The sequence below is a fragment of the Pipistrellus kuhlii genome, unplaced genomic scaffold, assembly GCF_014108245.1.
Source record: "Pipistrellus kuhlii isolate mPipKuh1 unplaced genomic scaffold, mPipKuh1.p scaffold_m20_p_9, whole genome shotgun sequence".
NCBI classification, from domain to species: domain Eukaryota; kingdom Metazoa; phylum Chordata; class Mammalia; order Chiroptera; family Vespertilionidae; genus Pipistrellus; species Pipistrellus kuhlii.
The window spans coordinates 29,978,784-30,001,650 of record NW_023425595.1 but is presented as its reverse complement, the minus strand read 5'-3'; the positions used below and the strand labels follow the sequence as shown (position 1 = coordinate 30,001,650).

The following is a 22,867-nucleotide window of genomic DNA, read 5'->3' as shown; positions in this document are numbered from 1 at the left end:
ACCGGGCAGGGGCCTCGCACCCAGCGGGCAGGGCGGGCGGCGGCGGCGGAGGGCGGCCCGCTCCGCCCCTGCGGCAGGCACTCTCCCCGCGCCCCGGTGCGGAGCCGGGCACGCGGCGGGGGCGGCGGTGGTAATAATAGCTCCCGCTTATCGACCGCTCGCGCTGCGCCGGGCTCTGGGTGCAGCCCTTTGCGTGCGTTCATCCCCGCGCCAGCCCTGTGAATGCGCCCCATGGTTATCCTCATTTTTCAGAGGCAGCCTTGGAGGCTCAGAACAACGGTCAAGCGATTTGCAGTCAGAAGGTGGTGAAGTCAAAGGGGAACCGGATTTTTCTTTCCTTTTCTTTTCTTTCTTAATTTTTTAAATATATATATATATATTTTATTGATTTTTTACAGAGAGGAAAGGAGAGGGATAGAGAGAAACATAGATGAGAGAGAATCATCAATCAGCTGCCTCTTGCACACCCCCTATTGGGGATGTGCCCTTGACCGGAATCGAACCTGGGACCTTTCAGTCCACAGGCCAACGCTCTGTCCACTGAGCCAAACTGGTTTCCGCCCAGAATTTTCTTGACACCCTACCTGTTCCCATCCACCGAGGCCTGGCTGATGGCAATAAATCGCTCCCCAGTAGAAAAGAGCGATAAAGAAGAAGGGGAGAGGTACGGAGGGGCACAGTATCTACCGCAGGACAGTTCCCGGTGGTCAGTCAGATCAGAGTCCCAGAGACCATGGGGGACTTTGAGGGGGAAGGTTACCATCCAGAAACCCTCTCATAGCTCACTGTGTAAGGCTTTGATTGTATGGTAGCTGCTAACTATTGCACCGCTGCCTGGAGAAGCCCTCGAGTAATTAAAACAAAAGGTGTTGAAATCATCACTTATTCTTTCATCCCCGTTATTGACCTTTGAAGAACTTTCACTGGGGTGAAAAGGAACCCTCTCCAAGCAGCCCCACTCCATCCACCCAGTGAACCGCACCACCATCTACTGGTTTGCTGCAGCCAGAAACCTCAAGGTCCTCTTTCACTACACTTGGGCTTGACTTTAGGTTAATATAAATGTTTTCACTTTTTATCATGGGAAAATTAAAAATATAGATGAAAGGAGAAAGAACAGTGTAATGAACCCTCCTCATATACCCATCACTCAGTTTCAACCATGATCAACTCCTGGCCAAGAGTTTATTATTATTTGACAAATATCTATGGTATATGAATCATGTACCAAGTTCCACACTAGGTCCTAGGGATCCAAAGATGTATCAGATTTGACTATAACCCAACCTGGAGGATATCACATCTGGCCTTGATCCCTGGTAGGTGAATGAGGGTTACCCAGAAAAAAGAAAGTTGTCCTTATTCATTCATTCTCTTTCAACAAATAATTATTAATGTGTGAGGCACTGTCCTTGGTGCTAGGAATACATAAAGAAACAAGATTGTATTTCTACCTTCTTAAAGCTTGAATAATGGGAAGGACATTAAACGTGATTAGAAATGTGGGGAGTATCATTTTTTTAAATATATTTTTATTGTTGATAGTATTACAGATATCTCCCCTTCCCCTCCCTTCCCCCCCCCCCCCGACTTACTTCCCTTCCCCTAACCATCCATGCCCAGGTTTTCACTACTCTATTGCCAATGTCCATGGGATGGATGGAGATATATATATGTGTGTGTGTGTGTGTGTGTGTGTGTGTGTGTGTGTGTGCGCCTAAGCAACCGTTAAGGCAGAACAACGGGAATGACCAGTCTCTATGATGGGCACTGAGCAGGCAAGCAGGCGAGCAGTTAGGGTTGAGCAGTCTCGGATTATGAAAGGCAGTCAGACATCCCCCAAGGGGCTCAGATTGTAAAAGGACACAGGCCGGGCTGAGGGGTCCCCCCACCACCTCATGCCCAAATTGCATGCACTGGTCCTCTAGTAAGTATATATGTTCTTTGTTTTATCTCTTCTTGTCCCACAACCACACATAAAGATATGTCAGTCTGTTCCATACCTCTGTGCTTCAAGTCTTAATTTGTTGGTCAATTCATTTTGTTCATTGAATTCCACAAATTTAGTGAGATCATGTGATACCTTTCTTTCTCAGATTAGCTTATTTCTAATTAGCATAATATTTTCTAGGTCCATCCATGCTGTCCCAAAAGGTAAGAGATCCCTCTTTTTTATGGCTGCATAGTATTCCATAGTATCAATGTGCAATTGCTTTTTTTTTTTTTTTTTTATCCATTCATCTACTGATAGGCACTTGAGCTATTTTCTGATCTTAGCTATTTTGTGATGAGTATCTGAAGGAGGTGTACCGGATGCTATGTGAGTGAACTAAAGTTAGCCTGGAGAGGTTTGGGAAGGCTTTCCATAAGAAACTGGCACTTTTGTGAGGGGAATGGGGTAAAGGAGAAGGTCAGCTGGAAGAGAAAATTATTCCAAGTCAAAGGAGAAACACAGGAAGGCCCATATGGGTGACAATGGAGAAGAACGGCATATGATGAACTGAAAAGGTAGTATGTGCCAAATCAAGGAGGGCCTTGTAAGGGTTTGCTAAGGGTTTGGACTTATTTTAAGGGCAATGGAAAATCATCAGAGGGTTTGAGGTCGAGGAGAGGCACGTTCATCCTTGCATTTCAGAAGCTCACTGTCTGCTAAGTGGAGAATAGATAGGAAGAGAGCAAAATTGGCCCTCGGTGTGGGGACCAGTTAGGAAGTAGTTAGTGTAGTGTAGGTGGGAGGTGACTAGTTGTGGGAGTAGGGATGGAGAAAATTGCAGAGGTTTAAAAAACAGGAGGTAGAATTCACAGATATTAGTGATCAGTTGATTGGCTATGGAAGTATGAAGGAAAGAATGAATTCCAGACTTCTGCTTGAGCAATTAAAAAAAAGAAAAATCCAGAAATATCATCAGTTTACAGAAAGCCCACCAGAATACTCATCTTCCCAGTCCATTGAGCAGGAGGGCTGCAGTATTCAGGGAAATCTCTTCAGGTAACCAGAGACACACAGATAGGATGATGAGGGTGAGGATAGGCGTCTACTTAGCTAAGATGCACAAAGGAAAATGTGCAGCTCACACACGGTGCAGTTTGACACACACACAGTCTTCCTGAATCCCTGATCTCCTATGTCTGCAAAACCTCCTGCTCAGTGGGGAGTCAACCTGTGCCCTTTAGCCATCCTTTTGCTAATGTATCTCTTCTCCCTTCTGATGCTATCCAGGGCCTAGGAGCTAACAGCCTATGAACCATCTCAGATACTGTGTGTGGTTCTAACAATGTGGGTCCCAGGCAGCAATTTTTAAAAATTATTACCTTGGTCTTATCAAGAAAAACTTGATTTAGAAACAAATCCAGCCCTAGCCAGTTTGGCTCAGTGAATAGAGAGTCAGCCTGTGGACTGAAAAGTGGATCAATTGCCAGTCAGGTCACATGCCCGGGTTGCGGGCTCGATCCCGAATAGGGGTTGTACAGGAGGCAGCCAATCGATGATTCTTTCTCGTCATTGCTGTTTCTATCTCTCTCTCCCTCTCCCTTCCTCTTTGAAATCAATTTAAAAAAAAATAATTCTATCCAGAGAGTCACTTACCAAGAGCACTGGCTTTATGCATCACCAGGCAGTTGACATCCATGTCACCTATATGAAAGAATAGAGCTTTCATCCCTATTAGCACTAAAGACACTTAATGAAGCAAAGGCAGCATTTCCTACCACTATATATAAGCATTGCTTGAATATTGTATTTTTTATTGTAGTTGATCTAATAAATTTTGTTTATTCTGGGTGATTGGTATCATTTGGAAAAATTTATAAGGAGTAAAAATCTTCCTACATATTATATGGAGTGGAATTCATAAGTCAGATGCTAGGTCTGGCAAGGACTTCCTCAACACCCTTCCTCAAGATGCTTCTAATGCATTCCCAGGAAGAGCATAGAGGGTGAGAGAAGGACTAACCTCTGGGAATGCCAGTGTTTGGGGAGCCAGCAGAGGAAAAGAAGGCCAAAAAGAAAGCTGAGAAGAAACAGAATAAGAAGAGAATCGGGAGAGAGTAATGTCATGGAAGATGTCCAAGGGAGGAAAGATTTTCAAGGAGACAAAAGTAGTCAGCAGCATCAAATGCAGCAAAGATTTCCAATAAGGTCAAGGCAAAGAAGTATCCTTTGAATTTTGTGGCAGGGAGGTCATGGACATCCATGATGTGATCTGTATCAGCAGAAAATGGAGGCAGAAGCCACAATGCAATGAGTTGAGCAAATGAAAACAAGGAAGAAGAATAAGTGCAGAACCCCCTATAGAGAAATTTAGAAGAAAGAATAGACAGTAGCTGAAAAGTAGTATGAAGTTAAATATTCTGGTTTACTTATTTATTTAGGTTATTTGTTTTTTGTTTTGTTTTTTCTTTAATTCTTACCCGAGAACATGCATAGAGAAAGAAAGGGGGAGAGAAAGAGAGAGAGAAACATTGATGTGAGAGAGTAACATCAATCGGTTGCTTTCCATATGTGCCCACAACCAAGGTACATGCCCTTGACTGGAATCAATCCGCAGGCCGATGCTCTATTCTCACTGAGCCAAACCGGTTTTGGCTCCAATTCATCTTACTCTAGTAGCTGACACAAAGCTCTGCACATGGGAGGTGTTAAGTGAGTGGATGAAAGAAGCATGAATTGAGCCTCTTATGGGAGTTCTTTGGAGATAAGCTAGAGGCTTCCTTGTAACAGAGCAGGAGGGAGAAGCGAAAAAAGAGGAGACGGTGCTCCCCCTTATGAGGAGGAAGTTAACCTTGAGTACCAGAATTGCTGGATCACTAGAGGTGTTTAGACCTCTCTAGACTCCCTATCATGATGCAGCAATGGCCCAAATGTAGTATATGGACTGAATAAGGCCCAAATCTGAGACTGGGGCCTTGTCCTCGCCTCTTAGACTGAAGGAGGAGAACCATCCAGGCACCATCAGGGATAAAGGGGAAAGCTCAAGATACTTCTTGGCAGTGGACCCCACAGCCCTGGTGCTTGCCCTCTAACCTCTGTTCCTAGCCTCAGTCAACCTCAAGTCCTGGGTGGAACCTCTGAGACCTAGTCTCATCCCCAGGTTCCCCCCACTTTCAACTCATCAAGGCTGGTGAAGGGCCCTTAGACAGCTCTCCTGAACCAGAGGAGCCTGGTGCCTATCAGGAGCCACTCTATGGCATGGCCTCCCAGTGCAAAGCCCAGTGTATCAGTGGAGCTTGTCAGTGTACCATTCTACCCACAAGTAAGGGGCCACAGGTCACGAGGGGCCAACTGCAAACCAAATGAGGCCATGGACCAGAGTTTGGGTCTACTTCCAGGGCCCCTTCCTGACAGAATCCAAGGGATGGGTTTGAGTCGATACTCTTTGCCATTGGGATATGAGTAGTATTACACCCATTTTATGGATGAAGTCATTGAGGCTAGGATATAAAAAATCAGAGTAAGGGTCCCCTGCTAGAATCTGAGGCCATTTCTTTTTTTTTTTTTTTAGTCTAAAACAAATTAACCTCTGCTGGCTTGAGTAGGTAGAGGAGGAAAAAGGATCTTACCTAAGATCCAGTTGCCTGTGGTCCAGACCAAGTCAAATGGTTGTCAGTAAGTTTGGAGACTAAAGTGTTGGCCCATTTATGATCAGAAAAGAATCAACAACTGTAGCCTTTACCAACACTGCACCGTCTAGGCCTACATTCACGGAGGCTACAGGGCAGCCAGCAGGACCACCAGTGTTCTAGACATGTGTTCACGGTGCCAGGTCCCTGAATGGTTCCACCTCCCCTCTCCCAGCTTGCCTCTGACACACATCTGGCCTCCCCAGTTTCCCCACCTCAGCTTCCCTTTGTTATACCTAACTCAGGGCAACCAAAGCCTCATTTTCTGGTGCAGCACAGGCTGAACCACCTAAAACCACAGTTTAAGGGTTTAATGGTCCTCAAATGGCAGCCCTGAGCCAATCCATTTGGCTCATGAATATCTACCCCCGGCCCTATGTTCCTGGTGCCTTGAGGCATGCTGTGGTCAGCTATTAGCAGGTTGGTCAGCTAGAGTCCCTGCTCTGCCTCTTACGTGTTGTGTAAACACACCAGTTCCTTTTCGGACTTGTGGTCCTCTGCTTCCTTCTTTGTGTAATAGTCCAGAAGAAGCCAGGGTAGGATCTGGATATAGGATCATCTGGGCAGAAATGAGGTCTGTCCCTCAGCCTTTCCCTTCCTCGCCCCCCACAGCTTCATTTGAGCTAGGAAGCCTCTAGAGAAATGTTACTACCTCTCAGTTTAAAGAAGGAAATGAGACTGTTCCGCAACCAGGGCCCCCTGATTCAAGCCAAGACGTCCTCTGGTTTTATTGTAAAGAAAATGGGGAGAAGAGTCTGGGCCAGGTTCACATCAGAAGCCCTGTCAGTGACTGCAGCCCAGGAGGCTGTTCATTCTCTGGGGCACGGGAAGGGCTTTGGTGGCACTCAGTTCCTCCACGTTGCTGTAGCAGTACAAGTTGGGGCCACTGACGAGGTACAAGCCGGAGCCGTTGGCAGAACAGGAATGGGGGCCAAGGGACTTTTCCATGCACAGGGCCCCATCAACCTTCTCATGCGGCCAAGGAAGCTCTGTCCATGTCGCTTGAGCTCCTAACTTCATGTCCAGCCACCACAGCTGTCGTCCTGGGAAGAAGGCACCAGATATAACATGGCTTCCACATCACGGGGACCCTGACCTCACCCTTCTCAGGCCCTGGTGGTGATCCTGGAGAAGTAGTAGAACAAGCCACTCCCTTAGCACCAGATGCCCCTCACCTGCCATGACGTGGAGTCGAGAAGACCCAGGACAGATAAAGGCTGCGTCCACAGCCTCAAGGCTGGTCCCAGGAGGGCTCCCTAATACCTTCTCCAGCCGTTTTGGATATCCATCTGCTAGGGTATAGCCTCCCTTTGTCAGGAAGATATAGATCTGATTGCCCTGGAAGATAAGAGATGTTCATCAGCATAGATCTGGACATTCCCCCAGTCTTTGCTTCAAGCCTCTCTCCCCACTAACACATACCTGGACCAGATAGAGTTTATCATCCCAGGAAAAGGCAGCGTCCACTGTTGAAGGACCCTTGGGCCACTGATGGACAATGGGCCAGCTATGCCACCCATCTTTGCTGCCGTCCAAACGCCAGTAGTGGGACCCTGTGGAGTATCAAAGGCACCTGTAGTGTTGGTGGTAAAAAGGCCAGGGAGTGAAGAAGCAAGTGAGAGATGTAGGGGTGAGTCCTGAGAGGAAAGAGAGAATGCATCCAGAGGCCAAGAGGGAAGAAGACACATAAGAGGAACTAGAGAAGGACTTGATTAGCAAAACTGGGCCTTGTGGCCTGATTGGAACTGGAGTCAGCAGGAGCCTGACAGAAGGGCAATAATAAAGAACAGTGGCCAAGTTGCCCGGTAAGGCCAATGTCATGAGGTTTGTTGGGGCTTCCTACGAATCTCAGATGTCCATGTGCACAGATATTATAGACAAGGAGAGAGTGTCCAGAAGTTAAAAGGGAAGCACCACAGCAAGCTTCCAAACTTCCATGGAGTGTTCTCACTCTGGCTACATTCTCTAATTTGGGGGTCAAAAGGGGGTGGGAGGGGGAGATAGTAATAGAGTGAGGGAGTAGCCAGAGCAGCACTCTAATTTTCTTTTCTCCTTTCCATAGCAACTTACTAAACGACTTGTCTAAGCTCTCATTTACCTTTACTTTCTCAACCTACTTCACTTACACTTCTGTTTCCCCTCCTCTATTGAAATTGTTCAAAAGCACCAGTATCCTCCAACTTGCCAAATCTACTGATCCATGGTTCATTCTCTATCTCTCAGCAACATTTGACTGCTGACAACTCCCTTCTTTAAATATCTTTTTTTAGATCTTGACTCTCTGTGATACCAGACTCTCCCATGTTCCTCTTGTCTTGTTGACTCTTCTTCTCTTCAGCCTGATGTCTCATATTGGAATTCTCTAGTTTGGCTCTCTTCTCTACACTCCCTCCGTTGGGGATTTCACCCAGTCCAGGGCTTTAAATCCATCTACATACGGATGACTTTCAATCTGTTCTCTTTAGCTCTATAGGACCCTCCTTGGAATGTTAGGTTCAAACATAACTGCCTACTTGACCTGTGCATTTGGGGCCACTAGGCACCAAAAGCCTAATATGTCTAAACTGATTGCTACTCCCACCAAACATACACACACACACACACACACACACACACACACACACACACTTATTCCTTCTATAATATTTCCTAATTTTAGAGAAAGAAACCACTAATCACCTATCTAGTTACAAAAAAAATGTCATTCTTTTAAATAAATTTTTAAATCCTCACCTGAGGATATACTTTCCTTATTGATTTTTAAAGAGAGAGGATTGGGCCGAAACCGGTTTGGCTCAATGGATAGAGTGTCGGCTTGGGGACTGAAGGGACCCGGGTTCGATTCCGGTCAAGGGCATGTACCTTGGTTGAGGGCATATCCCCAGTAGGGGGTGTGCAAGAGGCAGCTGATTGATGACTCTCTCTCATCGATGTTTCTAGCTCTCTATCTCTCTCCCTTCCTCTCTGTACAAAATAAATAAAATATATTTTAAAAAAAAAATAAAGAGAGAGGATTGGGGGGTGAAGGAGAGAAAAGAAAGAAACATTGATCAATTGCCTCATATACATGTTCCAATCAAGGATGTAAACTGAAACCTAGGGGAACATATCTAATAGTATACTTTCGATTTAGGAGTTCAGCTGCATTCTATTCATAACCACATGGCCTTAAGGGCTATGATCTCTCTACATCTCTGTGTGGTCCCTATGACCCTGTTTTCTATCTTTCTCTTCGTGTGTGTGTGTGTGTGTGTGTGTGTGTGTGTGTGTGTTTGTGTCCTCACAGTGGTCCCATGCACTCACCATAGCTGCATTCTCTCCTGATACTTAAGTGTTTTTGATTCTGGCATATATTCAGTACAGGTCTATATTTTTCACTGCAAGTATGTGTTTAATCATGGATGGATGTTCTCATTACAACATGAATTCCTGTAGTGAGGATATGATCTTGTGACTGTGTCTTTTTCATTCTAGCTTGGTAGTCATATATTTGTTGTCCCAGGGGTTAAGAGCAAAAAAGGATTTTCACTGCTCCATGTTCTCACCTCTATTTTACTTTTGTTTCTGATCATTCATGTATTGGGCTAAGTATAATGTTGTTGTTTTCTCTTTCTCTTGGAACTGTTCTTGAGTGTGAATCAACACCTGTCACTACCTGCTCGACTAACCCCAGAGCATCCCAAGGTACCATTAGATGGCTTTTACCATCTAATGCTGCTAGTCTGGAGAGAGGTTTCTCCACTGGTCGCTCCAAGGAGAAACCTCCTCAGGCCAGTGAAGCTATCTCTAATGGTCTGAGGGACCCAACAGTTCTTGGCTAGTTTTTGGTATTGAAACATCTCGTACGCAGGTAATGTTGTTCCCAGAAGCCTGGACAGGAGGTTCTGGGGACCTGGAAAAAGACTGAGCTTCTGAAGATAAGCTCAGGGGTCACCAGAGGACCCAGAAAGACATGCAAGGGCAAAGGTAATATGAGAGTCCCGGAGGGGTCAGGAGAGGTCACAGGCCTGGGAGTAGATGGGACTGGGTGGCAGAAGAGGCCTGGGCACTGAGAGGCAATCTGAACAACATACACCAGAGAAGAAGGGGAATGAAAAAAGACATGCTAAGGATGGGAGCTGAGTGACAAAGTAAGGGACACAATGGTGAAAATGAAGGAAACATATCAGAGATGGTAGACACGTGAAAGAAGTGAAAGATGTAGAGGGGAGAGATGGGGGACTTAGGGATATCTCTTACCACTGAAGGCATAGGTGGCACCATGGTTGTCAGACAGCAGTGCAGACAAGACTACATCTGGACCGCAGCGTACCCCCTTATAGTTATGGTTGGTACCATTTCCATGGTGGGTTCTGTTCCAGTGGCCTTGGAGGAAGAAATAGGCAAGGGGAAACAAAGATAGAGGCCAGAGATCATAATGAAATCTGAGGTGGAAGAGATGATTGGGGTTAATGGGGTGTAGGCTTCCACCAGACGAGGACAACTGGGGAGAGCCAGAATAGAAATGGGGCTAGGGCAAGGGCCAAGGTCTTATACCACAAAGGTAAGGTGGGAGGTGGGCATATGGATAGATTGCAGTGAGTCCCAGGGGCTGGGGCTTTCTCACCTCTGCCAGGGCAGGGCATGAAGTAGTCTCGGACATCCAGAGGGTACTTAGGAAGCACCTCTCCCGTGACAGGGTTGAAGCGCAGGAATTGGTTACCCCGGAAGCAGAAGTAACGGCCAATCCATCGAATGGCAGAGGAGCAGTTCCCAACAGCCGGCCAGTCACGTTTCTTCTTGGTTTTTGTAGCCAAGTCCCAGAACCATGTGTGGTTACCTTTGTCCATTCAATCAACAAACGTTCAGTGAGGCCAGCCTGTTCCCTCCTTTATGTTTGTACTGGGTGGACCAAACATGGTCCTGGCTACAAGAAGCTCGCAGCCCACCAGGGAAACAGTTGAAGAGAGGGATCACACAGTAAAATTCCACAGCAAAGTGCACATGATCAGCTCAGCAAGGGCAGTGGGAAGAGTCAGGGGAAAATTCCCCGAGGTGATACTTAGACTAAAATCTGATGCAGGAGTTATAAGGCAGATGGGAGGAGGAGACAGAACTCCAGATAGAGGAAAGCCTGAAGCTTGAAGGAAATTGGGTGTACAGGGAACAGCATGGAGCTTCTGGAGCTTCATTTTCAAGGTAAGGGTATGGTGAGAGTTGAGGCTGGAGGGTCAATAGAGAGTTGGTCATGGAGAACCTTGTATGTAAGACTAAGGAACATAGATTTGTCTGAAGGGTCATGGGAACAATGAGGAACTTTTAGTAGAATTATACCCAGTTACCTTCCTTAGGATAACTTTTTCTACTTGACCTTTGGATCCTAACTGACCTATTTCATTCCTTCCTTGAGGAGCCATATAGTGAATCCACCACCACCACCACTGTTCCTACCACCACCTCTGTCACTACCCACCCACCATTGCTCCAGCCTCTCTCATTCTGGACTGACCTTGGAAGAAGAGGATGCCTTCACTGTTGCATTCTCCACGGTGACATTCGACAGCTGCGTCCACTGGGAATGGGATTCCAGGAAACTCATCTTGCAACAACTTTGGGTTTTCCTCCTCTTTGTCCTTAGGAGGGTACACCCACACCTTGTCCCCCTGCATACAAAAGGACTCAGTATTGAACTATGCTCCCCACATACTGCCATCCTGCATTTATACACAGCATCTTTAATCTGTTGCACTTACACAAGATCCTCCTGCAGCCCCACACACACCCAGTCCATCTGTAGATGGACTGTCCCCATATCCATCACTATTACTACAACACACAGACATCTGGCTTTGTACAATGGACTCTCCCATGGCACACTTACTTGTAACACCATTAGTGTTGGAAAGCATCCAAAAACAGTGATCCTGTAATCACTCATCTATGTATACATGCATTTGTTCATTTATCTATTTTCATTCATTTATTAATTCAAGAATGACCACAGATATAGGGAGTAAAGGCATGACAAGGCTCTGTCTCTGCCTTCAAGGAGTTCCCTGTACAAGTGCAAAAAAAAAAAAATTTTTTTTTTAAATCCACCATTCGAGCCATGCAGCCACCAAGGTGGATGTAAAGTGCACTGGGGATATTGGGAGAATGCCTGATCTACCTAGAGAATTCTGGAATACTTCACAGAGGAGGACACATTTGGGCCAAGAATTAAAAACTGAGCAGGAATTTTCCAGGTAGACAGTGTGGAAAGGATAACCCCAGCAGAGGGAGCAGCACATACAGAGCATGCTCAGAGAAATACATGTGTCAAGTATAGTGAATGTGGCAGGGATGGGAGATAAACCTGAACAGATAACCAAGGGCCAGATCCTGAGACCCACATGCACCTGGCTTGCAGGAACCCACATGTGGTGGTGCCATTTATTGAAATGGGGAACACAGCAGGAGGGGGTCCCTGTGTAAGGAAGATACTAAGTTCAGCTTGGGTGATGCACCTATGGAACATGTAAGTAGTCGAAGATGTCTGGAGCTCCAGGGAGACATCCAGACCTGGTGTCCACAACAGACTCCTCAAAGCCATGGCATTAGTATACATCACCAAGGGGGAGTGTCTGGAAGAGTTGGATCTCCAAGGAACATTTGAGGACTGACTAAGGATAAGAAGCCTGAGAAAGAGCAGGAAAAGAAGCAGGAGGGAAAACAAAGCTGCCAGTGAGGCCCACCCCAACCTCACAGCACCTCTGTTAAAGTGAGGAGAAGTTACCCTTTCCTCTGAGCAGACACAGCCTGGGCCAGGGCAAATGACTTGGTGAGCACAGTAGGCTGGATTTCATCCGTCACTCACCCTCTAGGCTCCATTTCATCTGTCACTCACCCCCTTAGGCTGGGTTTTATCCATCACTCACCCTCTGAGTTTCATACTGTCATGCGATTGTGTTGTGTACAACCTAGGCACTGTATGAAGAGGACCAGATGCAGCGTCACGGAAGCCAAGGGAAGAAATTGCCACGAAGGAAAGGATGGCCAAGAGTGTGAGGAGTGGCAAAGAGGTCTGGACGAAAATCAAAACTACGAAATAGCCTTGGATACAGAACCTTCCAAGCTCACATGCACACACTGCCTTAGCCTGAGCTTTTTCAGGAAGGGAAGGCACAGGGGGAGGAAACCTGGAACTTATTGGTAAGGGCTGCTTGCCAGGGCCACTTGGGGGAAAGTCTCTCATGTAGATCCCTGCACTTCCTGGCCCAGCCCTGACCTTGACCCAGCAGTACCTTGATCACGTAGACAGTGTCCTGACCAAGGCGAAAGGCGGCATCCACGGAGCTGGTCTTCCACTTCTCTGAAATCAACTCCCGGGACCAGTGGTGAGCAGTCCACATGTACTCCCCTGAAAAACGCACTCACTGAGAGACCAAGAACAAAGTTTGGGTCTACTGAGGTAGTTACAGAGAAGCTGTGGGCGATATTCTGAGGTAATCCCTATGATCTCCCACAGGAGGATACACCCCTGGTGAAGGGGACCAAGTCTGGGGTCTCAAATGCCCCAACCCCAGCCTCTCCTACCTTTAAAAAACAGCATGGTCCCATTTTCACTCAGAGTAGTAGCATCAAAGCTCCAGCCATCTGAGCAGAGTTCTGAGGTGGAGGTGGGGAGATGACAAAGTAAAAGACCGATCAGATGACAAAATGCAGAGACACAGACAGATAGACACACTCAGGGAGTGGGGGCCTCACCACTCATGTCTGGGACCAGCTGGTTCCTATTCCCACCTTCAGCTCCACTCCCAGAGGCACTAGTCCTAGAGAGAAGGCAGAGAGAGGTCTTTCTTAGCTCCTGACCCCAAACTTGCCCAGGCCTAAAACCTGGCTCTGTCCCCTCTAGGTCAGAGCCCAGTCCTTCTTCCCCAGCATCAGCTTTACTCACGAAGTAACAGGGTGGGCAATGGCCAGAGACCAGCACAGGCCCAACAGCCCCAGTGTTCCCAGTGTTCGAGCCATGCTGAGCTGGAGATGCCACAGGACAGCTCTCGTCATCTGTCTGAAACCCCTTTATAGAGATGGCAACAGTACTGCCCCACCTCCAAGCCTGCTGGGAATGGGCTGTCTGCGAGGTTTAGGCCAATATTGGCTGATTACATCAGTGTAAATAAGGTCAGGGTCCAGGCAGAAATCTGAGTCCAAGAGTCACTGTTCCCGGCAGACGGCCCCATCCCCTCCAATGACTTTTTAAAAAATACATTTTTTTACTGGTGACCTAGTGCGTGGATTCGTGGAAATTAATCGGAAGGTGGACACAGGCCGAAACTGGATTGGCTCAGTGGATAGAGCATCGGCCTGTGGCCTGAAAGATCCCAGGTTCGATTCCAGTCAGGGGCATGTACATTGGTTGCAGGCACATCCCCGATGGGGGGTGTGCAGGAGGCGACTGGTCAATGTTTCTCTCTCATCGATGTTTCTAGCTCTCTGTCCCTTTCCCTTCCTCTCTGTAAAATATCAATAAAATATATTAAAAAAAAAAAAAAAAAAAAAAAAGGTGGACGCAGGACAGGACTGTGTGAGACCAGCCAGACACACCCTGGAGCCAACCTCCATCAGTCCCTCCCTGGCATCTGCGGAGTGATGAGGGTCCCTCCAGCAGGTGGGGTCCCTCAGCCTGGCCAGTGGAGATCAGGCAGAAACCAGCTCTCCAACATCTCCCAAGGGGTCCTGGAGTGCGAGAGAGCACTTGGCAAAGTTGCTGTCATTCAGGGTGTGGAACACAAGTGCAAATGTGCAGTAAACCAGATTCGGGGCCGACAGTGCCCCAGCAACAACATAACCTACAGTCAAGGTGGAATCGTGCAGGCCCACGAGGAATCGGGCTCCCTCCTCTCTGGTTTTGGGGTGTGCCACCAGAGGACCTCCGCTGCCAAGTCACTGCAGCTCAGTAGCTCTAGCATTGAACGCCTGCCCCCTGGTGGTCAGTGTGTGTCATAGCAACCGGTTGGATGGTGGGTGTGACACTTACCATATTAGCCTTTTATATATGGAGATTGATTTCAGAAAGGAAGGGAAAGGGAGAGAGAGATAGAAACATCAATGATAAGAAAGAATCATTGATTGGTTGCCTCCTGCACAACCCCTACTGGTGATCGAGCCTGCAGCCTGGGTGGGCTTATGCCCATGACTGGAATCAAACCTGGGGCCTCCAGGCCATAGGCTAACGCTCTATCCACTGAGCCAAGCCAGCTAGGGCTTCAGTGACTTTTGAGCAGTGACTAGCCCATGCCACCGATGCCCAGTTGTGACTCTCATCACCTTGGTGATGGATCTGGTTGCCCATAAGATCAAGGAAGTGGGTAGATTGATTGAAGATCACCTTCTGTGGTTAGGTTTACCTCTAAAATGGGGAGGAGAGAAGAGGAGAACACTAACATTTTTGTGTACTGAGTATCAAGCCCTGCTCCAAGACAACTAAAGACACTGATACTTATATATACAGAGCAAACACATGCACAAACATACTTAGAAACACTCAGAGAACAACTGTTTCCAAGTTCCACTAAGGGCCTTTCTGGGGCATTCCCAAGCATTATCAGTTATCAGCCCTTTTTTCTTTCTTTCTCTCCCCCAACTCTCACCCCCTTTGCTTTCCTTTTGTTTTCTTTTCTGTGCCCCAAAAATGAAACAGCTCTGGCCACAAAGACAGGCAGCAAGCTAGAATGAACTAAGGACTGTACATCTGCTTTGCCCCTGACTAATATAAGAGTGCCACCACCATGCCGAAACTGGTTTGGCTCAGTGGATAGAGCATCGGCCTGCGGACTGAAAGGTCCCAGGTTCAATTCCGGTCAGGGGCATGTACATTGGTTGTGGGCGCATCCCCAGTGGGGGGTGTGCAGGAGGGAGCTGATGGATGTTTCTCTTTCATCCATGTTTCTAACTCTCTATCTCTCTCCCTTCCTCTCTGTAAAAAATTAATAAAATAATTTTTTTTTTAAAGAGTGCCACCACCAAACAGGTGTCTCCTTACCCATTGAGTCATCAGCTTTGCCCTTGAAAAGTCATTAAGATTTCACCATCAACATCCAAGTCCCACCCCGGCCCCACTCCCACGGGCAAAGAACTTTACAAAAAATCACTGGGAGGGAAGGGGCTGACCGTAACGGGACAGGAAAGGTGGTTTCTCTTTAGAGAGCACTGCTCGTAATCACTCTTTCTTGGTACTTTTCACAATAAGGGAATGGTGCTTTATTTGCCCATCATAGAATAAATAGAACTGCCATGGGTTTCACAATATTTACAGCCGATTCTTGCTGAAATGCTATCTTCTCAATGAAGCCCTTCATGACCACCTTCTCCAGCCATTTCAAACCCACACCTGTTTTCTTTATGTCACTTACTAAAAATTTGAAATTATTTTATCTGTCTACTTATTTGTATACTGTTACATTCTCTCCACCACAAATAGTACCTGGCATATAATAGGTGCTCAGTAATATTTGTTGCATGACAAAAAATAATAAAATAAAATAAAAGATTTCAAGTATACTGATTAGTGTTGCAGCCAAATTCCTGGCCATTTTCCTCCTGGGGTAAGGGGAACTATCAGGGCCTGGGCAGGGGTTGTTATGATGGAAGGCATATTGCGGGCGAGGGTTCATAGGTTCCCTGTCACAGTCCTTCATTTTATGGTTTAATTTCTCTTTCTTGTGCACATGTCGGCCATCCTGGTGCTGGTCACGGGGCTCAGTGTCCCAGCCCACATCCCTCTAATCCTGGGAACTCACCGGCCTCCGCCATCACGCTCAGTGTCCTCTCCAGACTCACAGTTGTGCCTTGTTAGCCTCGTTCCTCCCACAGGTGAGTGGATGAAGCAGGGTTCCCTTAGCCCTTGGCAGCATGGGCAATGCCATGGCTCCTACGGCAGGTGCCCAACACCCCCTCTCTCCCCTCTGCAGGTTCACCCGGGCTGGACCTGCTCCCTCCTGGCAGCTGGGCGCCGGGCCCCGGACACCGCTGCTCCCAGGCTCCCCCTTCCCTCTTCTTTTACTCTCAGCCTCTACAATCTCATAGAGCGTTCCTGGGGCTCTCCCTCCTGCGCCCCTTGCACCAGCAACACCCTCACAACTGTTTTTAGCTCCAGATGGTGTCTGTGTGTCTTACAGCTCTCACTGAGTCTCTCTTGGGAGATGGGAGCTTTCATACGGAGTCACTAACAGCCTGCATCCCACCCCAAACACACACACACACACACACACACACACACACACACACACCGTGAGGGCCTTCAGTAGTCATTTCATTAAGACCCTGCTTAGAACTGCTGGTGCAGGGGTGCGGCCTCCCCCTGGCCTGGCACGGCTCTCCAGGGGGAGAAAGCATATGCACTGGATGACGGGGTTTCCACTTGGCCTCTTCCCCACACAGCCCTGGTTCCCTCACCCCTGAACTATCGTAGAAGAGGGCTTTAAGTTTTCTTTTCACTGTTTCCTAATTCGCTTGTCTACCCTAAGATGACTTAGATACCAGTATAGGAGATTTCCTGCCTGCCCCAGGAGTAGTTTAGCAGAGACTTCAGCAGGGCAGGCAGCTCAGGGGGAAGCTCAAGTTCTGAGCAGGAGCCAGGAGGCAGAGGACTATCCATTTGGAAACCAAGTTGTGGATATGTTGTCCGTCTGGTGCTGGTCACGGGGCACAAAGAACTCTTCGCAAAGGATCCAAGATTGGGCTGGCCTTGCTTCTCTTCTCAGTTGAGGTGGAATTTATTCTTGTCCTGGAGTCCTTCCCAGCTCTCTGACCTGAGCTGAAGAGAAAGTGATTGTCCTCACTCGGTCCTGAGCGCCCCCTGGAGGCTGCAGGTGTCAGTGCGCTCCCACCTTTCAACCAGGGACAGAGCCCAGGAGTTTTTCCTCCCAGAAACTGGCTCTCATCTTCTTCTTCCCTCACTCTCTCAGTGGCACAACCTCCTGCACGGCAAATCTCTGCTGCCCGGGGTGGGTTGGGGGCCTTCGGTTTCTTGTTTGATTTTCTGGGCAATTCAAGCCCTGAAAAATCCAATTGTCTGCTTTTCCATGTAGTCTTCCTGACTGGTAGCTTTCTGCTTCCCTTACAGAGGGTCTGCATGGACAGAGCTTCCCCTTGCATTGCCAGGGCCACATATAAGCCAGATCCACTGTCCCTTGGAATGGCCACGTCCAGCCGGCCCTGCTGCTGGTCCGCACTCTCTGACCCCCCGTCATTTCCCCTGGGCCTCTGAGAGCCAGTGAGCTGGGCCTGCTGCACTGGCTGTGTACTCCAGGAAGCAGAGATTGGACCCATCCTTTCCCCAAACTGAGACAGCTTAGGGGTAAAGTTCCAGACACCAAAAAGAGGTCACTGCTCCCAAATGAGTCCTCCAACATTTGCATTTTTACTCACTCCGTCTATAATGGGCTTTCCTACATCATCCATTCTTGCTTCTCTATGAATAAATCATTTTAATAATAACTAGTGACCTGCCAGAAACCGATCACGGTCTCACTAATAGAAAGAAAAGGCTTGTCAACCTAGAAGCTCTGAAAGGTCAAAGCCAACCACTCCCTACCCAATTGAGACAATGGTAACTGAGGCAACTTCCCCACCTTGTAATCATGTAAATCCTTACTTATATGATAATCCACTTATTACCTGCCTAAGGGCTATGGGTGTACCCCAAACCTGCTTAAGGGTAATGGGTGTATCCCATAGTATCAATAAAGGGGATAGCAAAGCTGGAGCCTAGTGGAAGTCCTCCCCCTAGAGGTGGACTCCCACCTAGCCCCCATTTTCCCAAATTAACTCTTTTCCAGTCTCTTTTCATTTGTGTGCGGCCTTCTTCAGAACATAGAACCCTGAACCACACGGGACTTGATAAGGGATCCCACAGATTTGTGCACATTCAAAGGAAATTAATTAGAAGGTGGCCTTCAGGGCAGGACTATGTGAGATGGATCATACGCACCCTGGAGCTAACTTCCCTCAGTCCCTCCCTGGCATCTGTGGAATGAGCGAGGTCCCTCTGGTAGGTGAGGTCCCTCAGCCTGGCCTGCAGGATCAGGCCGAAACTGGCTCTCCAACATCCTCTGAGGGGTCCTGGAGTGCAAGAGGGCACTCTGCAAAGATGCTGTCATACAGGGTGTGGAACACAGATGCAAGTGTGCAGTAAACCAGATTCGGGGCCCACAGTGCCCCAGCAACAACATAACCCACGGTCAAAGGTGGAATCACACAGCCCCATGAGGAATCAGGCTCCCTTCCCTCTGGTTTTGGGATGCATCACCCAAGAACCACCACTGCCAAGTCACTGCAGCTCAGCAGCTTCTGCAAGCATTTGACCTCTGATGGTCAGTGTGCATCATAGCAACTGGTCAGATGGTCAGACACTTAGCATATTAGCCTTTTATATATAGAGAATTACTTATATCTATGGGCATATGTATGTGCCTGGCACTATAATGAGGTTAATAGGGATTACCTCATTACTAATAAATCACACACATATATACACACACACACACATATAACATTAGTCCCACTTTACAAATGAGGACAGACGTATGTTAACCAAGTCCCAGTGTTATGAAGTGATAGAGCCACGATGAAGCTCTGCTCCTGACACCTGGGAGTGCGCTCCACCCTGTAAGGCGTGTGCTGGTACATGTGTCAGGGCCAGCTCTCCAAAAGGATAAAGGGCCAGTTTGTAGCTTCTGTTAATTTCTGTGGCATAAATATCACAGCCATCTTCAAGCTACCAAGAAGACATCCAAATGTGCAGCTGAAAGAAAAAGTAGCACAGTAACATGCTACTTCTGATACAGTATTTCAACCAGGCAGACCCGACAGATATAAATAACCTCACGAGCACAGGTCAGAGTCAAGTGCAGCAAAATAATTAGGAAGTGATGAGTTTGAGTATTTATTATCTTTCACTTTTTTGTTGTTGTTAATCCCCACCTGAGGATATTTTCCAATTGATTTTCAGAGAGAGTGGAAGGGAGGCAGGGAGGGGGAGGGGAGAACATCAATGTGAGAGAGACACATTGATTGGTTGCCTTCTGCATGCGTCTCATCTGGAGCCAGGGATGAGCCTGCAACCCAGGTATGTACCCTTCACCAGGAATCAAACCCAGGACCCTTGGTGTGCAGAACAACACATGAACCACTGAGCCACAGGAGCCAGGGCTATTATCTTCGACTTTAACAAAATGTATTTAAGTTTACATAACTCCATTGTTAATAGCTGGTTTTCAGCGACCAGCTGTCACAATTCCTGAAAATGTGACGAGCTCTCCGTAAGCCAGTACAAAGCCACGTTAGCACCCCACTGTCCACCACACTGCCTTAATGAACAAGACAGGGTTTTATCTGACTTATTCACTTCTACATCTTTAGTACCTAGCACAATGCCTGAAACACTGGATGTGTTCAATGAGTATTGAACCTTGTTATTCCTACTTCCTAATTAGACCTAAAATCTGTCCACCTCTCCCTGCCTCCCTCATAGTGCAAACACCGTCATTTATTTCTCACAGCTGAGATAGTCCTGTCTCTGCTTCGCCTTCCCCTCTACAATTCTTTCTTTGTGGCAACCAGTCATCTTCAAAAGCATATCTGAAACCACCTTCTACTTTTACTTAAAAGACTTCTTTCTTGAAGATAAAAGTCAGTTTTAATTCTACAAACCAAAGGATACCACTATTCACATTTTATCTATTCCAGCCTTCTTCTATTCTTACAACATCCTTTTTTAAATGAAGATATGAGCCCTAACCAGTTTGGATAGAGTGTCGGCCTGCGGACTGAGGGTCCCAAGTTCTATTCTGGTCAAGGGCATGTACCTTGGTTGCAGGCATACCCCAGTAGGGGGTGTGCAGGAGGCAGCTGATCGATGTTTCTTAGCTCTTTTATTCCTCTCCATTCCTCTCTTTTAAAATTCAATAAGGTATATTTTTTAAATAAAATGAAGATATAATTTTATAAAACTTCATTATCTTAACAGTGTGTCTCAGATAGCAGCATTTTTAAAGGGTACATACAATTCCATTATATGTTTAAGCAAAACTTTTTACTAGTATACCATTTCTTGCAGATGGGCATTTAGCCTTTGGGGGGGGGGGTGGTATTTTTCTATTTTAAGTAAAGCTGTAATAAACATGAGTGCATGTATTTTTTTTGTGCCTTTGCCCAACTCTTTTTTTTTTTTTTTTTTTTTTAATATTCCTAGAACTGGAATTCCATAGATGGTTTTAAGGTATCCACGGTCTTCAAAAGGAATTTAGAGATGTTCAATTTCCCTATGCTTTTCATCCTCACTTTTTCCCCCACCCCACAGAGCCACTGTCTAGCTGCCAGTTCATCCCATTAGGTGTCCTTTCATCCTTATCACTCACTTTTCCACGGTTTCCTGTTATATTCCAAATCAATCCAAGCTCTGAGTTAAATGATCCAACTCCGGCCTGACTCCAAACGGATGCCTTTCTTCTTTTCCTCTCCAGTCACCCTGGCCTCCTTTCGGATCTTTCAACACTCAGATCCTGATCCCTCGGGACCTTTGTACCAGTTCTTCCTTTGGAAATCTCTACCTCCTTTTTTAAGCTCATACAAAGGCAATTTATTAACAGAAACCAATAATTTGAAGTCCTGTTCATGCTGACGCAGGTGGCCTGCATTCCTGTGGGTGCTGCCATCTTCATCCCTAGTGGGCAAGGGCTCTGAGAGCTGACTGGGCCCCTGGTCCTATTTGCTCCTGTGGCCTGGAGCTAGATGTGGACGGCAGTGATGCCCAGCTCCTTGCACCTCTGGGCACACCTGGGTAGCCAACAGGGTGGCATATGGAGAGGACTCATCTCGGTCAGCCTTTACCTTCGTCCCACCAGTCACGTGGCAGATGGTTCCTTGCCAGAAAGATCGGTGTCATGGAAGTACGTAAAGATGTGGCAGACACCGCCAAAACTGGTTTGGCTCAATGGATAGAGCGTCGGCTTGGGGACTGAAAAGTCCCGGGTTCGATTCCGATCAGGGGCATGTATCTTGGCTGCGGGCATATCCCCAGTAGGGGGTGTGCAAGAGGCAGCTGATCGATGACTCTCTCTCATCGATGTTTCTGGCTCTCTATCCCTCTCCCTTCCTCTCTGTAAAAAATCAATAAAATATATTTAAAAAAAAAAATGTGGTAGACACCAAATGCATTTTCTCCTTCAGCCACCCAAGACCTGTTCTTCCTCCTTTTCCTTCCCCGTGCGAGGTGCCATTTCTGCGCATCTTCTCCAGACTCCGCCACTGGAGAGAGAGCTCTGGTTCTTATCACAGCTGGTTCCCTCCCGCCCTGTCTCCCCCCACCTGCAGGTCACTGCTCCAGGAGGCTCTCCTTGCCCACCCCCTTAACACCACCTCTTTTACATTACTTACTGCATCCTATTCCTTCCGGCTTTAACACAACCATCATTGCACAGTTAGTGCCATGTGTTTTCTTGGTTGCCTGCCTTCCCCAGTAAAGTATAAGCACCAGGCTGGGTGCAGGGGGCAGAAGAATGAGTTAAGTGCTGCAACTTGCCAGTTATGCATACAACAGCTACAGATTAGGTCTGTGCTCTGCTCTTCATCAGCAATATGCCCTATTTCTCCGAGCCTCAGCCTTTTGTAGAGAGAATCATAGTCCCCACTTCCCAAATCAGAGTGCTGTGCAATTAGCTCTGGAACTGGCAGCCAAACCCTGGCAGACTAGAGCTCAGGAGTCAGTGCTAGAACCCTCGTTCCAATGTGGGGAAAGGGCAACAATCTTGCCGTAACCGGTTTAGCTCAGTGGATAGAGCGTTGGCCTGCAGACTGAAGGGTCCCGGGTTAGATTCCAGTCAAGGGCATGTAACTTGGTTGCGGGCACATCCCCAGTGTGTGTGTGTGTGTGTGTGTGTGTGTGTGTGTGCAGGAGGCAGCTGGTCGATGTTTCTCTCTCATCGATGTTTCTAACTCTCTATCCCTCTCAATTCCTCCTTGTGTAAAATCAATAAAATATATATTTTTAAAAAAGGGCAACAATCTTGGAATGGAGAGCAGGAGGATGGAACAGAGCTTCAGGGCTTCCAAATAAGCTCGAAAATTGGCCGTGGAGCCTTCCACAGTCAGCTTCCACCTGGGCCAGCCCCTGGTCTCCACACCAGGCTTGGGCATGAAGGATTGCTGTTGTACCCGACTGTTCTTTCTGTAGGCGCATTTTCCCAGGCTCCTCTCAGCACCAGGGCAGGGAGACACAGGACACTAT

The 22,867-nt window shown here is 47.4% G+C and overlaps 1 protein-coding gene across 1 annotated transcript; it reads right to left on the bottom strand.

The window, feature by feature from the left end:
• Positions 1-6,298: 6,298 nt before the first annotated feature.
• On the bottom strand, positions 6,299-13,683 carry HPX (hemopexin). Its single transcript, XM_036428284.2, has 10 exons — positions 13,535-13,683; positions 13,345-13,409; positions 13,174-13,245; positions 12,882-12,997; positions 11,108-11,261; positions 10,225-10,438; positions 9,859-9,989; positions 7,042-7,172; positions 6,795-6,957; positions 6,299-6,662 (listed from the first exon to the last, which is right to left on the bottom strand). The coding sequence occupies exons 1-10, from the start codon at positions 13,642-13,644 to the stop codon at positions 6,403-6,405; spliced, it is 1,416 nt and encodes a 471-aa protein (XP_036284177.1). The 5' UTR covers positions 13,645-13,683; the 3' UTR covers positions 6,299-6,402.
• Between the last annotated feature and the right edge of the window lie 9,184 nt (positions 13,684-22,867).

Bases quoted from the DNA above. Each gene is read 5' to 3' on its own strand.
- HPX (XM_036428284.2), bottom strand. From the start codon at position 13,644: ATGACGAGAGCTGTCCTGTGGCATCTCCAGCTCAGCATGGCTCGAACA. The intron at 9,990-10,224 runs TGAGAAAGCCCC...CTATTTCTTCCT, and splicing joins ATGCCCTGCCCTGGCAGAGG to CCAAGGCCACTGGAACAGAA. The intron at 6,958-7,041 runs GTATGTGTTAGT...CTTATCTTCCAG, and splicing joins ATAAACTCTATCTGGTCCAG to GGCAATCAGATCTATATCTT.